Source organism: Lynx rufus, unplaced genomic scaffold (assembly GCF_022079265.1).
Source record: "Lynx rufus isolate CCGP_SWC_20201006 ecotype Redwood Valley unplaced genomic scaffold, mLynRuf1.p SCAF_7, whole genome shotgun sequence".
NCBI lineage: Eukaryota > Metazoa > Chordata > Mammalia > Carnivora > Felidae > Lynx > Lynx rufus.
This window is the reverse complement of record NW_025814889.1, coordinates 90,030,348-90,046,290: the sequence shown is the minus strand read 5'-3', so window position 1 is coordinate 90,046,290 and position 15,943 is coordinate 90,030,348. Positions and strand designations below refer to the sequence as shown.

Sequence of the window (15,943 nt, the reverse complement as noted above, 5' to 3'; positions counted from 1 at the left end):
ATAAGTTGTAAACACTTTGTATAAATTAATTAGCCCAACATTTTCTCATAATTCGTCAGACTTCAGGCAGTCCCAAAGAAGTTTTGAAAAATGTTTTGATCAATAACAGTATAGGTTGAATAAATACATAACTTCCCAGGGGCTTATATTACAAGTCTTATTAAACCTGTATGTGTTGTTGTTGTTTTTTAATTATTGTAGTTATGTTTGAATCAATAAGTCAGTAGACCTCAGTAAGTCTAGGCTATACAAAAATAATAATAGTAAATGCTGTTTGTCTTCTGGATGGGGTGGGGAACAGCTGTATTACAGGTAAAAAAGAAAAATCAGACAAACTGTGTTCTAGATTGCTTCTTTTTTCCTCATTCTCATAGATGCTCGTTGCCAACATTGATTTGGGTCCTACTATTTTGGACATTGCTGGATATAACCCAAATAAGACACAGATGGATGGGATGTCTTTATTGCCCATTTTGGTGAGTATAAAGCCTTCAATCAGGCCTGAGCCAAGACTCTGAAATAAATTCCAGGGTGTACAAATTTAGACTTAAAAATTTAAATCTTAAACTACTAAATTTGGGGAACAAAATAGAATTTTTCTCTTCTCTATGGTGGGAAAGAGTTTTCTAAAAGACTGATTGGACCACATATAAAGAGTTCTGTATCCTCCCTTCCCTCCCCACTGCCCCAAAAAGAAACCATCATAAACAAAGTGAAGACAGGTGACAAACTGAGAAAATAGTTGCAACATACATGAAAAAGGGTACTTGGTCCTAATAGATGAGTTCTTAGAAAGCAGAGATTAATATCCCAGTAGAAAAGTGGGCAAAAGAAGTAACAACTCATGGAGAAATGAGAAATGGCCACAGTAAATGCAAAAACATTGCTCCAGTGCTCATCCAAGAAATGCTTAACCGAAGAAGGCCTTTATTGCCTACAGTACTGGCCAAGATTACAAAGATTTATACCCAATATTTTCAGAAGTCTGAGAAAATAAAAACTACTCAGACTGTGTTCACAGAAGTGTGATCAGTATGAGCTGTCAGGAGGCTAAAGGTCTTTAACAAGACCTTTCACTTCAGAATATACACATTAAGAGGCTCCTGGCTGGCTCAGTCAGTGGAGTGTGCGACTCTTGATCTTGGGGTTGTGAGTTCGAGCCCCATGTTGTGTACAGAGATTACTTGAAAATAAAATCTTAAGGAAAAGAAATACATTAAGCAATTCCATCTGGGAATTTATTCTAAAGGAAACACACTTAACTCAAGAATATTTGAGCACCTCCTGTGTGTCTGGCACTGCACAGAGCTAAGGATATGTGGAAGGATCAATATTAAGTTGGGAGGATCAGTATTAAAATGTGCTGCGGTTTACGGTGACTCATTATAGGTGACTCTTACTGGTCTGAACCTGTTACGACATATTATTAGGTAGTATATGCTTCATATGAGAGGACTCCTGTCACTCACATAAGTTATGAGATAGAAGAAATCCCCGTGAACTCATCACCTCGTTTAATAACCTCGTTTAATTCCCAGTGCTGGTGCATCCCCCTGTATGCCTCTCCCCATCCTGCCTACCTACCTTTGTATGCCCTGTGGGAGTGATCCTTTTCCTGAATTTCATGGTTACCATTCTCTGCATTTTAATTTTTTAGTAATGATGTACATATTCCTAAATGAAATACCTTAGTTTTGATATTGTTTTGCACTCTAAAAATTATACCCTACTGAATGTAGTCTGGGACTTTTTTCAACTCAGCATTGTTTCCAAACTGATACGTGTTGTTCACAGATGCCTAATTTCCATTGTATGAATGCATCACAACTTAATTACCTGTTTTGTCAGTGGATAAACCTTTCTGTTATGCTAGTTTTGTTTTAGGAACAGTGCTGTTAGAGCATTTTTATATATTTCTTCCAGTGAACATGTGTGTATATACCAAGGTATGGGAACTGCACATTGTTCTCTTCTACAGATATTACCAAGTTATTTTTATAAAGAGGTCATCAGTTTACCTTCCCAGCAGCAACGTATGCGATTTCCCTTTGTTCTATATGAAACTGTCAGCTTAATTTTTGCCAATCTAGTGGTTTAAAAAGACCAAAACTTTATTTGGTCCTACTACTGTGTGTGCATTTCTTTATTTATTAATGAGATGAATCATTTTAACAGCTTACTTGACTTAATTCATACAGTTTACTGAAGTTGACAGTTCAGTAATTTTTGGTATATTCACAGTTGTACAGCCGTACATAATCTAAATTTAGAACATTCTCACCATCCCAAAAAGAAACCCCAGATATATTAGCAGTCTCCCCCCACCTTCGCTCCCTCTCCCAGCACCAGGCAAGCACTGATCTACTTTCTGTTGCTATAGATTTGTCAGTTGTGGCCATTTTGCATAAATAGAATCATATGTGGCCCCTGTGACTCGTTTCTTTTCCTGAGTATAATGCTTTCAGAAATCATGTTGTAGCATGTATCGGTATTTCATTCCTTTTTATTACCAAATAATATTCCATTGTATGGATATGTCACATTTGTTAATCCATTCCTCAATTGATAGGTTTTCCCTTTTTGGCTACTGTGAATAGCGCAGCTGTGAACACTGTGTACAAGTTTTTGTGCAGACAGATGTTTTCAGGTCTCTTGGGTATATACCTATACCCCTGGGAGTAGAATTGCTCTTTCGTATGGTGACTTATGTTTAACTTATTGAGGAACTGCCGGACTATTTCTTAAGCAACTGCACCAACGGTGTATAAGGTTTCAAAATTTGCTGTATCCTTGCCAACACTTGCTGTTATCTTTTTATTACATCGTAGCGGGTGTGAAATGGTATCTCCTTGTGGTTTTGATGTGCACTTCCCTAACGACTGATGATGTTGAACATCTTGGCATGTGTTTATTGGACATCTGTGTCTTCTTTGGAGAAACGTCTGTTCAGATCTTTTGCCCATTTTTTAATTGAGTTTTTGATCAGTGAATCCTTTTTCATTTATGCTTTTTATGTTGCTTCCCTTGTGAAGTGCATCTTTTTGCCCGTGATGTCCTCCCTGTTTGTGACTTGTCCTTGCTCTACATTAAGATATGAGAACACAGGAGTTAAATGTATAAATCCTCTCTTTTATCATTGGTGTTCTTTGTATCTTGTTTATAAAAAGGCTTCTGAACCTCGAGATCAAAAACAATTCTCCTAGGTTTTCTTAGAATAGTTTCATACTTCTCCCTCTTACACGGAAGTCTTTGGTGTATCTAGAATTGGTTTTTCTGGCATGGTATGAGGAATTCAGTTTCATTTTTTTCTCTATAAATACTCCGTTTTCTTTTCTGTTCCACACATGTGTCTTTCCTTGTACCAGTATCATTTTTGTCTTGTTATAAAGCTGTGTAATTAAATCTGTAAAGGCACACCTCTGTCATTGTCCTTGTGAGGATCTTAGCCACCTCTCATACAAACTTTAAAGACCACTTTTCAGATTAACTGAAAAAATTCATATTGGATTTTTGGTTGATATGCTGAATCTATAGATCAGTAAAAGGAAAATTTACATCTTTTAATGTTCTCCATACAAACTTTATACTATATGTCTCCTTTCTAGTTAGGAAAAAAAACACTTCACTATGGGGATGAAATTACTATGCAGTTGACCCTTGAATGAGTATGAATTGCGTGGGTCCACTTACATGCAGGTTTTATCCAGTAAACATTGGAAAATATTTTGGAGATTTGTGACAGTTTTTAAAAACTAGCAAATGAACTACGTAGCCTAAAAGTATTGAAAAAATAAGAAAAGGTTAAATATGTCACACATGTATAATTTATATGTAGATACTATTTTATTACTTACTACCATAAAATATATACAAATCTATCATAAAAAGTTAACACTTATCAAAACTTACACAGGGGCGCCTGGGTGGCTCAGTCAGTTGGGCGTCCAACTTCAGCTCAGGTCATGATCTCACAGCTCATGAGTTCGAGCCCCACGTTGGGCCCTGTGCTGACAGCTCAGAGCCTGGAGCCTGCTTCAGATTCTGCGTCTCCCTCTCTCTGCCCCTCCCCTGCTTGCATTCTCTCTCTCTCTCTCTCTCCCTCTCCCTCTCTCCCTCTCCCTCCCTCCCCCCACCTCTCAAAATTAAACATTAAAAAAATAACTTCCACAGAACATACATGACACCATTCGAGACAAGTGTAAAAAAATTTAACAAGGCAGGATTAAATCATAAGTGCATAAAATTAACTGCAGTACATACTGTATTTTTGTATAATTTCCTAGCCACCTCCAGTTGTTGTTACAGTGAACTCAAGTGTCATGAGTATCTGCTTAAAATGCCATGTGGTGCTAATCATCTCTGCATGAACAGTTTGTCTCTCTAGTAAACTGGGTATGGTGGTAAATGATTTTGGTTCTCGTGTATTTTTCATTGCATTTAGTATAATACCATAAGCCTTGAATAACACCATGGGACTCTTACAAAGTGCCACCTGGGATGCTAGAAATGCTCCCAAGAACCTGAGAAAAGTCATGACATTATAAGAAAAAGTTGAATTGCTGGATATGTACTGTAGATCAGGTCTGCCACTATAGTTGCTCACCATTTCAAGATAAATTAATCTAGCGTAAACACCACTTGGAAAAAAAATAAAAAAGGAAATTCGTGAGGCCATTACTGCAGCCATGCCAGGAAGCATGAAAACTTGACACCTTTTGCAAAATACCTTTTTATCTGGTATTGAAAATAATAGCTTTTATGTGGGTACAGGATTGCTATACGAAAGACATACCTATAGACTCTTAAAGTGATTCAAGAGAAAGCAAAGTTATTATGTGACAACTTAAAGCAAAAGGAAGTTGAAGGATCTAAAGCTGGAGAATTTAATGTCAGCCAAGGGTGGTTTGATAATTTTAGAAAGATATGTGGCTTAAAAATGCCAATGTAACAGAAACAGAAGAACCTGCTTCTGTCAACCAAGAGGCAGCAGACAAGCTCCCGATGCCATTAAGAACATCCTTGAGAGTATCTGCCTACACAGGATTTTAATGCAGACAGAGGTTCCCTATTCTGGAGAAAAATGCTATGAAGGACATGTATTAGTAAGGAAGAGAAGGAAACACCAAGATTTAAGGCAGAAACGGACAGGCTAACTCCTGCTGTTTTGTACAAATGCAGTTGGGTTTATGATCAGGACTCCTGAGCCTTGAAGGGAAAAGATAAACACCAGCTGCCAGTTTTTTGGTTGTACAACAAGAAGGCCTGGACAATGAGAACCTTTTCCTGGATTGGCTCCATCAATAGTTTGTTCCTGAAGTCAGGAGAAAGTACCTTGCCAGTAGGGGACTGCCTTTTAAAGTAAAGTTCTTTTGATATTGGACAATGAGGATGACCACCCAGAACCCCATGAGCTCAACACTGAAGGCATTGAAATGGTCTCCTTGCCCCCAAACACAGTGTCTCTAATTCAGCTTTTAGATCAGGGGGTCATAGGACCTTGACCTTCAGGGCTCATTACACACATTACTCTGTGGAAAGGATTGTCAACACTATGGAAGAGAACCCTGCCAGAATATCATGAAAGTCTGGAAGGATTACACCATCAAAGATGTCATTGTTGTAGAAAAAGCTATAAAAGCCACCAAGGCCAAAACAATAAATTCCTACTGGAGAAAACTGTGTCCACATGTGCCTAACTTCACAAAATATACAGTAGAAGAAATTGTGAAAGAGGTTGTGTATACGGCAAAAAGGAGGGGCAGGGGGTGGGCGGGTCAAGGGTTTCAACATATGGATCTTGGAGCATTGACACTGGACAATCTGGCAGAAGGGTTTCCATTATTCAAGACTGCTTTTAACGTCTTCAATGGCATGGACCCTTCCATGATACAGGCACTGAAGCTAACGTAAACAGTGGAAGAAGGATTGGTACCATATGGAAACGGTTTTAGAGAAATGGCAAGAAAGACAAAAATTACACTGTATTTCATAAAGTTATACTGAGTGTGCCTGCCTCCCCTTCTACCTCCTCCAGTGTGGAGACAGCAAGACCGGCCTCTCCCTTCCTCCTCCTCAGCCTACTCAACAAGAAGCTGGGATGAAGACATTTATGATGATCCTCTGTACTTAAATAGTCATCATGCCAGACGTTAAACTTGTGTAGGTTTTTGTCTTTGTGTAAAAATCTAGTAACTGTACAGCAAGAAATGTATCAACAGCATCACTTAAGTATTTACTGTGTGGAGTGTTGTGTACAAGGCTTCTACGGATGTGGATGGCCTATCCTTACATAGGCATAAGGTGAGTGATATTTAAAGTAAAATTAATGTGTTAGTTTTCTTGCCATTTGTGCTTTCAAAGAATAACGTTACCATGCTGTGTGCCTCTCTCAAAACTGGAGAAACTGGGTGTCAGCCTGTCACCACTGGTAAGAGTTTTTTAATGTAACCATGTTTTCAATGCTGTGTTATGAATATGCCTGTAATACTGTGTGCCATAAATTTTGGCCATAAAAGTTATATAATCATCCATTAAGCTAGGCTACTGTGAAGCGTTCGTGTCAGCTGTACTAGGTCACCATAAAGCAGCCACATTACATGTTGCCAATGCATAAATCATTATACCCGTAAATAGGAGGGGTTTTTTTTCACATTTTTTCATTGTTGTTAAAACTTCTAAGTTTATTTTGAGAGAGACCGAGCTGGGGAGGGGCAGGGAGAGAGGAAGAGAGAGAATCCCAAGCAGGCTCCGTGCTGCCAGCGCAGAGCCTGATGCAGGGCTCCATCTCATGAACCAGGAGATCATGACCCAAGCTGATATCGAGTCAGACGCTTAACCAACTGAGGCACCGAGGCGACCCTCGTTTTTTCTTTTTTCATGTCTAGTGTTACCAATATGTATTACGTGTACAGTGTGTTATATCCCTTAAGGTGCTGACAGATCATCTCGTAAACAGATGACAGGCTTACGATGCGAGAAATACAGTACCATAAATGTATATATTCTCTTCCTCGCGATTTTAATTATTTGCTTTTCTCTAGCTTACTTTACTGTAAGAACACATCATATAATAGGTATATACAGCATGTTAATTGACTTTGTTGTTAGTAAGGCTTCCGGCCAATAGTAGGCCATCAGTAGTTGAGTTTTTATTTATTTATTTATTTATTTATTTATTTATTTATTTTTAACGTTTATTTATTTTTGGGACAGAGAGAGACAGAGCATGAACGGGGGAGGGGCAGAGAGACAGGGAGACACAGAATCGGAAACAGGCTCCAGGCTCTGAGCCATCAGCCCAGAGCCTGACGCGGGGCTCGAACTCCCGGACCGCGAGATCGTGACCTGGCTGAAGTCGGACGCTTAACCGACTGCACCACCCAGGCGCCCCGTGTAGTTGAGTTTTTAAAGAGCCAACAGTTACACGCAGATCTTCAACTGTGCAGGGTGTCAGTGCCCTTAACCCCTGTGTTGTTGGAGTGTCAGCTGTCGTTAATTTCTCTGCATTCTTGTGGAAGCACTGCTTAGGATTCCACCCTTCTCTTTGTTCCTGTTTTGTTTTGGAAGTTACTCTGGTGAGACCGCTGGTGTATGAAGGTCGCAGAGCAGCTCGCAGCCCTAGCCTGCCCCGATTCAGGAGCTGCTGGCTGCGTGCGGCTATTTAAGGTCACAGGAATAAAGCGAGGATTCAGTTCCTATGTGTCACTAGCCAGACTGTTGAACAGCACAGATACAGTACATTTCAGTCAGAAAATTCTGGATGGTGCTGCTAGAGATGGGAGGTTGGCACACCCGTGAGCCAAATTTAGCCCACCCCCATCTTCCATAGATAGTGTTATATTAGAATACAGCCACGTTCATCCATGTATGTATTTTCTAGGCCTGCTTTCCTGTACAACAGCAAAATCAAGTAGCTGCAGCAGAAACTATATAACCACAGACCCTAAATAGTATCTGGCCTTTGGCAGAAATGTTTAATGACGCTTCCAGACCATTAGTATCACCTGGAGACTAAAATACAGTAGTCACCCCTTATCTGTGGTTTCACCTTCCACGGTTTCAGTTACCCATGGTCAGCCACGGTCTGGAAGCAAATGATCTTCCTCCTGATGTGTTATTAGAAGATCAGTAGTAGCCTAATGTTATGTCACAATGCCTGTGTCATCCCCCTCAGTTCATCTCATCACGTGGGTATTTTATTCCAAGAAGGGTAAGTACAGTACAATAGATATTTCAAGAGAGAGACACCGCATTCACATAACTCGTATTACAGTATATTGTATTCGTTCCATTGTTATTGTTAGTCTCACTGTGCCTTTTTTATAAATTACATTTTATCGTAGGTATGTATGTAATAGGAGTAAACAGTATCTATAAGGTCCGGTACTATCCACAGTTTCTGGCATCCATGATGGGGGAGGATCTTAGAATGTACCCTCCACAGATGAGGGCGGGACTACTTACTTTTGCTTGGGTCCCATCCCCAAGATTATGGTTGATTGACCAGTGATATAACCTGGCTGTTGGGATTTTTAAAGCTCTCCTTGTGATTTTAATATTCAGCAAAATTTTGAGACAACTGATGTAGACTTCTCAGATACTCTTTTCTCGTCTGCATATTAACGATGCGCAAGGGTGGGGTTTTAAAGTCCACTCGAGTTTGACAGATAAGCTATTCCCCTGACTCCCAGCTTCCACAGCTGAGAGTTGGTAGAGTGGGTACCTGCAGAGGAGTTGATGGCTTCTGAAATCCTGTGACTTAACGATTTCTGAGACCTTGACCTGTGTGGGATTGTTCAGGCTTCATTATAGGATAGTGGGTTAGTAGACGCGTTCCTGTCTATGCATCCCACTTTCCAGGCAGCTGTGGCATTCTGAGGCCTTGAACAGGCTACCAGTCCTTCCCACTGTGGTCAGCAAGTTAAGTGGGTGCACTGAAGTCCTTAGAGCAGCAGTTTTCACACTTGCATTCATCAGGAATGGTTTCCCGCCCCAACTAGGAATGAAGAGCTTGCATTTGCAGTAAGTTCCCACCTGATGCTAATGCTGCTGGGGAACACACCCTGAGAACCACTGTTTCAGAGTGTGCTTCTCAAGTTTTACTGTGCATATGAATCACCAGTGGATCTTACTGAAATACAGACCATGGCTCATTAAGGGTAGAGTAGGGCCCGAGATTGTGCATTTCTAACAAGCTCCCAGGTGTTACTGATAGACTGCTGTTAAAAATTCAGCTGAGTAAAGGTAAAGATCAAATTGGTTTCATTCAGTGATTTATTGCTTGGGCAGTGGCTCATCTGGTAATAGAAAGGAGCTCCACCAAGCTATAAAAAAGCAAAGGTTTTTAAAGGCAGAAAGAGGGCAGAAAAAAGTCGTTAGCAAAGAATGCATCGTTTCAGGCATGGTAGCCCTCCTAAGGGGAATGGAAGGGCCCAGTGGGCAGATTACCTCACTAGTACTGACCAGATAATTCCAGGTTGACTGGTTACAAGTACAAGGTAGGGGGGAGGGGGGGCTGTAATTAGGTATTAAGTCTTGGTTTGCTGACGTGGAGTTTATCACAAGTGACTCCATTTGGGGCCTGTTGTCTGTTTTTTTTAATTTTTTAAAAATTTTTTAATCTTTATTTTTGAGAGAACTGTTGTCTCTTTTTAAATATGTGTATATATATATGTATATGTATATATATTTTAATCTTTGTTTTTGAGATAGAGAGTGTGAGCGGGGGAGGAACAGAGAGAGAAGGAGACAGAATCCGAAGCAGGCACCAGGCTCTGAGCTGTCAGCACAGAGCCTGACGTGGGGCTCGAACTCACAAGCCGTGAGATCATGACCTGAGCCAAAGTTGGACGCTTAACCGACTGAGCCACCCAGGTGTCCCTGTTGTCTTTTTTTTTTTTTTTCTTATTAACAGTTACCCCTTTTTGATCAGACTGTCAGCTTAACTGAGAGTGATAAGAATTTAAGGCATTAGTGTTGTTCTCAGATACTGCTCTATAGTTCTCGCAGCTTTTGTCCATTCTTTATGTGATATTCATAGGTCATGACATCTTTTGCTTAATCTCTGTGATACTCACCAGCCACAACTTCAGGTTCATAATCTTTTTTTTTTTTTAATGTTTATTTTTTGAGAGAGAGAGAGACCAAACACAAGCAGGGGAGGGGCAGAGAGAGGGGGAGACACAGAATCCGAAGCAGGCTCCAGGCTCTGAGCTGTCAGCACAGAGCCTGATGCGGGGCTTGAACTCAGGAACCGTGAGATCATGACCTGAGCCAAAGTCGGATATTTAACCAACTGAACCACCCAGATGCCCCCAGGTTCACAATCTTTGAGTCAGTCATTCATTTCACTCCTTTTCTGACATTCCAATCTTGGAGAGATCATTTGCTTGATGGTTAGTGGCTGTGAACACACATTTAATGCTTTTGAGAGAATACAGTGCACCAGGAAGATTATGATGATTATTATGGACAGGATAATTCCCAATGTTTGTAGTCCCCAAGACCCAAACCAATCAGAATGTGTCAAAAAAAAAAAAAAATCCCACTGAAGGAGTCACCTTTTTGAGCAAAGTGGCTTGTTCAGGAATCTTACACAACTGAGTTTCAACTTCCCCAGAAGTGTTATTCCAGCTACAGTATAGCCATAGCACAGAAACCTCTGTGTTAAGCTAAAATACAATCAAGGGCTATTCTTTTAACAAGAACAACTTTAGCCAGAGAGTCTAAGGAGCTTTTTCCGGAAGCTATTGTTTTCTGCTTTCTCTGCCCCTCCCCTGCTCCCATTCTCTCAAAAAAAAAAAAAAAAAAAAAAATTTTTTTTTTTTTCTTGAAGAGTGGAGAGGTTTCTGTCGTATTCTAACTTATATTTACTAATAACCAGAAAAGTATCTGCCAAAGGAGGTGATTTCTGAGTCATGAATGTCTCCTGGCAATTTCTTTCTAACTTGATGTATAAATCCAAGAGAGTCAACCAGTGAGGTGTCTTAGTTCACTGTGGAAAGTCAAGGGCACAGTTAGATAATCTAAGACATTGCCTGGCTGTGTGCCAGCTCTCTCAGCATTCATAGGCCCAAGGAGAGTGAAAACCACCACAGACAAAGACAGACTGGATCAGGGCACAGATCATCTCCGTTTAAGTGGTAGTGTTAATGGATCATTCACAGGATTTGCTGTGTGTACCTGTTCAAACCAGGGGACAGTTAGGTTTTTAGCACATAGGGAAAGAAAATCTCCCAGCCTGAAATAGTCATTCTAAATGCCTTGCAGAGGTGGGTGCTGCTGGTGAGATATTTCCGTGAAAAGGGACAGGTCTGACCTATATAATCATGAGAACGTGAGGGAGCAAGTGTACTAAGATTTACATAAATACTTGGGTCTGAATCCGGCACATGACAGTCATAATGGAGAAATGTGAAACAAGGCAGAGGATGTTCTAGCTCTAAGAGTCGAACTTGGTAAAAGGCTTCTTGAAGGGGTGGGGGGCTTGATCATGGTTTGTAGTAACATTGGGAATAGAAGAGAAATTGGTCACAGGGAACACCAGAGGATCTCTAGCATCATGGGTAGATCAGAATCTTTGATGACAAATCCCGCAGTCTGAAAGGTTACCTTCCTTAGCACTTCCCTGAGAGATAACAGATCAAGCATGTTATTTTTATGGGCCAAGACAAGAGTAAAGGAAAGGAGGGGAAGGTAAAAAAATTTCATATTTGGTTAAAAGTATGAAGTCTCGGTCCAGGGGGAAGCAGTCTACTTTGATGTCATTTGCTTGTCTTCCTCATCAGTTTGATTTGGAGGTTTCCAGTGTCTGTATATGACCAGATGTCAGGCGGAGCCTTCTTAAGCTGTGAGGTGTATACCCAAGGCTCAGTGCCTTCTAGTTTTGCAGCAGTGTTAGTGATCAGGAACCACTTGGTGAGGACCTTTCCAGTGGGGTTTGAAGGCTGTTTTCTTATGATGTTTCCAGGACATTCAATCACCAGGCTCTAAGACTGTGACTGACAGGATCCTTTGAATTGGGATCCAGGAAAGCTTCATTAACCTATTGATAATAGGCTTTAGCAAAAGACGTTAAAGACTTAAAGTATCATGTCAGGCTAGCTTGAAACAAGGCATCAACAGAAAGTTGTATACCAATAGACATTGGTCTACCAGTAACTGTCTCATGTAGTAGAATGAGTTCGTTTCCCAAAGTGGGTGCTGTGAATAGTCATCAAGGCCAGAAGCGACGCCTTAGGTCAAAGGAGTCCAGTTTTTCAGCACGTTTAGGGATTTGTGAGTTTGAGGATCCCATTCATTCTCTCAGTCTTGCCTGATATAATCGAGGGTGATTGGGACAGTGATCATTTCAAGAGGTTTGCAAAGCTTTCATTAATGCTTGTATGATTTGCCCATTGAAGTGGGTGACTCAATCACTGGTGATTACAGAAGGTATACTCGAAGTGGAAAACAAGTTTTCTAACAGTTTCTCTGCTGCTGTAAGGGCATCAGCTTTGCAGCAGGGCAAGGCTTCAACCTATCTGGAAGACATACATACAAGAAAATATAACCCATGCTAGGTGAAAAATGAATGAAATTCAGTTGCATTTCTGCACAGGGTCTGGAAAGAGGAGGTTTGAGTTCTCTGAGAACAAAAATAGTTTTTTCAGGATTATGGTCCTGATAGGTCAGACATTTATAGTTCTTTAAAGAAGTTTCACCACCGATGTTTTTTATAATTTGCGTCATCTTAAATGCACCATGGTTGGGGAAGGAATGCAAAAGCCACAAAATGGGATTTGCCAGGGAGCCAGGAAGAAAGGTCTTGATTTTCCTGTAACCCCAGTCGTTTATTAAGTTTACAACCATTGTCTTCCAATCTTAATTTCTCTGTCTCGGGAACAGAATGTTGCCACGTTGCAAGGATGAGACCTCACCCTTTGCCCCACATGGCAAACTTCTGGCAACAAGATGTCATTTTTTGTAGAAGCAGAATAGACTTGATCCACATATGCCACAACCTGTACAAGTTCTGTCGCTGCTACCTTTGCATGAAAGCCAGCTAGGGTATTTCCCTGATACTCAGGTTCAGTCTTTTTAGTGAGAGCCTCAGTTTTGATGACAGCAGTTTCAGAGGGTAAAAGAATGGCAGTAAGAAGTTTACTTGCCCATTTTTGATTGGGGTCCCAGTGGACATAAGAAAACCCCTTTGTCTCCACAACATCCCCAAATCATGGGCCTGCTGGCTCTCAGTGTAACAGTTCTACCTTTCAGGAATTCGCATGCTGAGGTGGGGGCATAGAATAGAGCTCTGCTTATTGGGCCGAGTGAGCTTGTGGGAGATTAACAGCATAACCTGCTTGGAAGTTCCCTTTCTCGTATTTATAGTGTGACCCATCAATAAATAAAACTACTCAGGACTAGTCAAAAGGGGGATGGATGTCTTGTAAATCAGGATGCAGTGTCACAGAATGGGACATTACTACCCCACAGTCCCAGGCTCCCTTGCTCAGGCAGGGGCAGTAAATGGAGCAGGATTAAGAATGTCCTGACACTTACGATGCAGGTGAGGGGGTAGGAGTCGAAAGAGTTCCTAGGAGGTTAGTCTGCTTGCAGAAAAGTGTTGGAAGTGTGAGTCCTTTTGGAATTACGAAGGCTTTAAGCTGTGTTTGGGGTGTGTAAAGAAATGTCATTTCCTAAGGTTAAATTCACCGAGGCTTCTAACTGCTGCTGGAGCTGGAGCGTGGCTGCACAGGCTCTAGCAGGGGAGTCGAGCCGTATGCTGTAACAGGCCTGTATTTATTGCCTTGTTCTTGCATCAGCATTTCTTTCTTTTTTTTTTTTTTTAATTTTTTTTTCAACGTTTTTATTTATTTTTGGGACAGAGAGAGACAGAGCATGAACGGGGGAGGGGCAGAGAGAGAGGGAGACACAGAATCGGAAACAGGCTCCAGGCTCCAAGCCATCAGCCCAGAGCCCGACGCGGGGCTCGAACTCACGGACCGCGAGATCGTGACCTGGCTGAAGTCGGACGCTTAACCGACTGCGCCACCCAGGCGCCCCTTGCATCAGCATTTCTTGTGCTTGATGATCTCCTTCACACACAAATAAGACGTAAGGGTTTTGCTTTGGTTGGTTTGGTATCTCTAGGGTGGGCGGTTCTTCTGGTGCTTATTTTAGTCTTAAAAAGGCCCGTTCATGTTTATCTTCCCATTCAAGGGGTTCAGGGACTGATGTCTCGGTAAATTCATAGAGTGGGGAAGCCAACAGAGAAAAATTAGGAACCCGTAATGTGTAATAGCCAGCTAGGTTAGAAATCCACAAAGCTATGCTTAGCTTAATCCTTTTTGGAGATAACTGGATTCCTTTCGTGCTTAGATTATGACCTAGGGTAATCAACAATGTCTAGAAATGAGATTTTTTTCCTCAGAGACTTTATGTCCCTTTTCACCTAACTGCTACAGCAAGTCCGTGGAACTCTTTATGGAGACCTCTTTGGTAAACAAGCATAGAAAGAGATGGTCTGCATATTGTAAAAGGATCGATTTCCCAGGAACTGGTGGAGGATGAAATCTTGGTGGAATACATGGGGGAAATAAGGGACCTCAATGAATCCTTGAGGCCTGACTGTCCAGGTGTATTATTGATTGTTCCAAGTAAAAGCAAATGGATATTGGCTGCTGGAGTTCACAGAGATGCTGGAAAAGGTTGAACAGGTGTATAACATTGAACCATTTGAGTCTGGTAAAACTTAGGTATTTGAATTTGGGACAACTGGGAAATGGGGAAAACTTGTTAATAGCTCTCAAGTCCTGGACAAGTCACCATCCTCTCCCGTTGGGTTTCCAGACTGGCAAAATCTGCCTGTTGCAGGGGCTGGAACAGGGAACGATTAACCCCTGGGCAAGGTGTGAGTCCTTGGATAGCCTAATGCTTTAATGGATATTGGGGCAACATAAGAATAAGTTTAGTCCTATCTGTGAATTTCTGTAGGCTCTGCACTTGTTATCCTCCCAATGTCAGAATTAGAAGTGGCCCACAGATTTTCAGGCATCTCAGTTAAAATAGGGGGTTTTTGTTGGAAGTCTTCCTCATTTATATCAAGGACAAAGTATAAAGAATGGAAGATCAGGTTCAGGTTGGTCAGGAAATTGTAGGGTGAGGTCTTATTAGAAGCAAAACTTATTGGCCCTTTAAATTTAGAAAGGAGGTCTCTACCTAATACATTGGGGCTATATCACAGAGCCAAAAAGAAGGCTTTTTAGTAAAAGGTCACAAAGTCATTTGTCCTGGTTTGAGGTAGAAATTCTGTCTAAACTTGATTAGATACCCCTAGTATATAAACTTTCTTTTCACTCTGAGGAATTTGATGTCCTATGAGAGTGGGGTTTAAAGTAGAAAGTGTAGGGGCACCTGGGTGGCTCAGTCAGTTGAGCATCTGACTATGGCTCAGGTCATAATCTCGAGGTTTGTGGGTTCGAGCCCGTGTCAGGCTCTGTGCTGACAGCTCAGAGCCTGGAGCCTGCTTGGGATTCTGTTTCCCTCTCTCTCTGCCCCTCCCCCACTCACCCTCTGTCTCTGTCTCTCAAAAAATAATAAACATTAAAAAAAATAAATTTAAAAATTTTTTTAAAAATTAAAAAATAGAAAGCGTAGCCTTGTTAGCTATAGAATTTAGCAAAGTATACTTCATTAATTTTAGTTTCCCCTTGGATGTTCAAGGGTATTACTGGTAGGAGTTTCCCTGTCAGTTTTGGGAAGGGCCCCACATGGGAGCTCTCCCTTGGGAGCATCGAGGAATTTGTGTAGGAGCTTTCAGGACAGTTTCTCTAAAGTTTCGTAGTTAATTACAAGTGAGATAATGGCCTCCGGACCAGCCATTTGATGATGCACTTCTAGGAGGGTATGATATGGAAGACCCAGTAAAGGCCATTGGTTTGGCAGACTTCTGTTTATGATTTTG

General features: G+C 41.2%; 1 protein-coding gene across 1 annotated transcript in view; it reads left to right on the top strand.

The window, feature by feature from the left end:
* The window catches only part of GNS (glucosamine (N-acetyl)-6-sulfatase), a 57,414-nt gene that overhangs the window by 26,438 nt on the left and 15,033 nt on the right, over positions 1-15,943 (top strand). Inside the window, exon 10 of the mRNA XM_047064864.1 lies at positions 375-476. Coding sequence (XP_046920820.1) covers positions 375-476 — 102 coding nt within the window. The remainder of the gene's footprint in view (positions 1-374; positions 477-15,943) is intronic.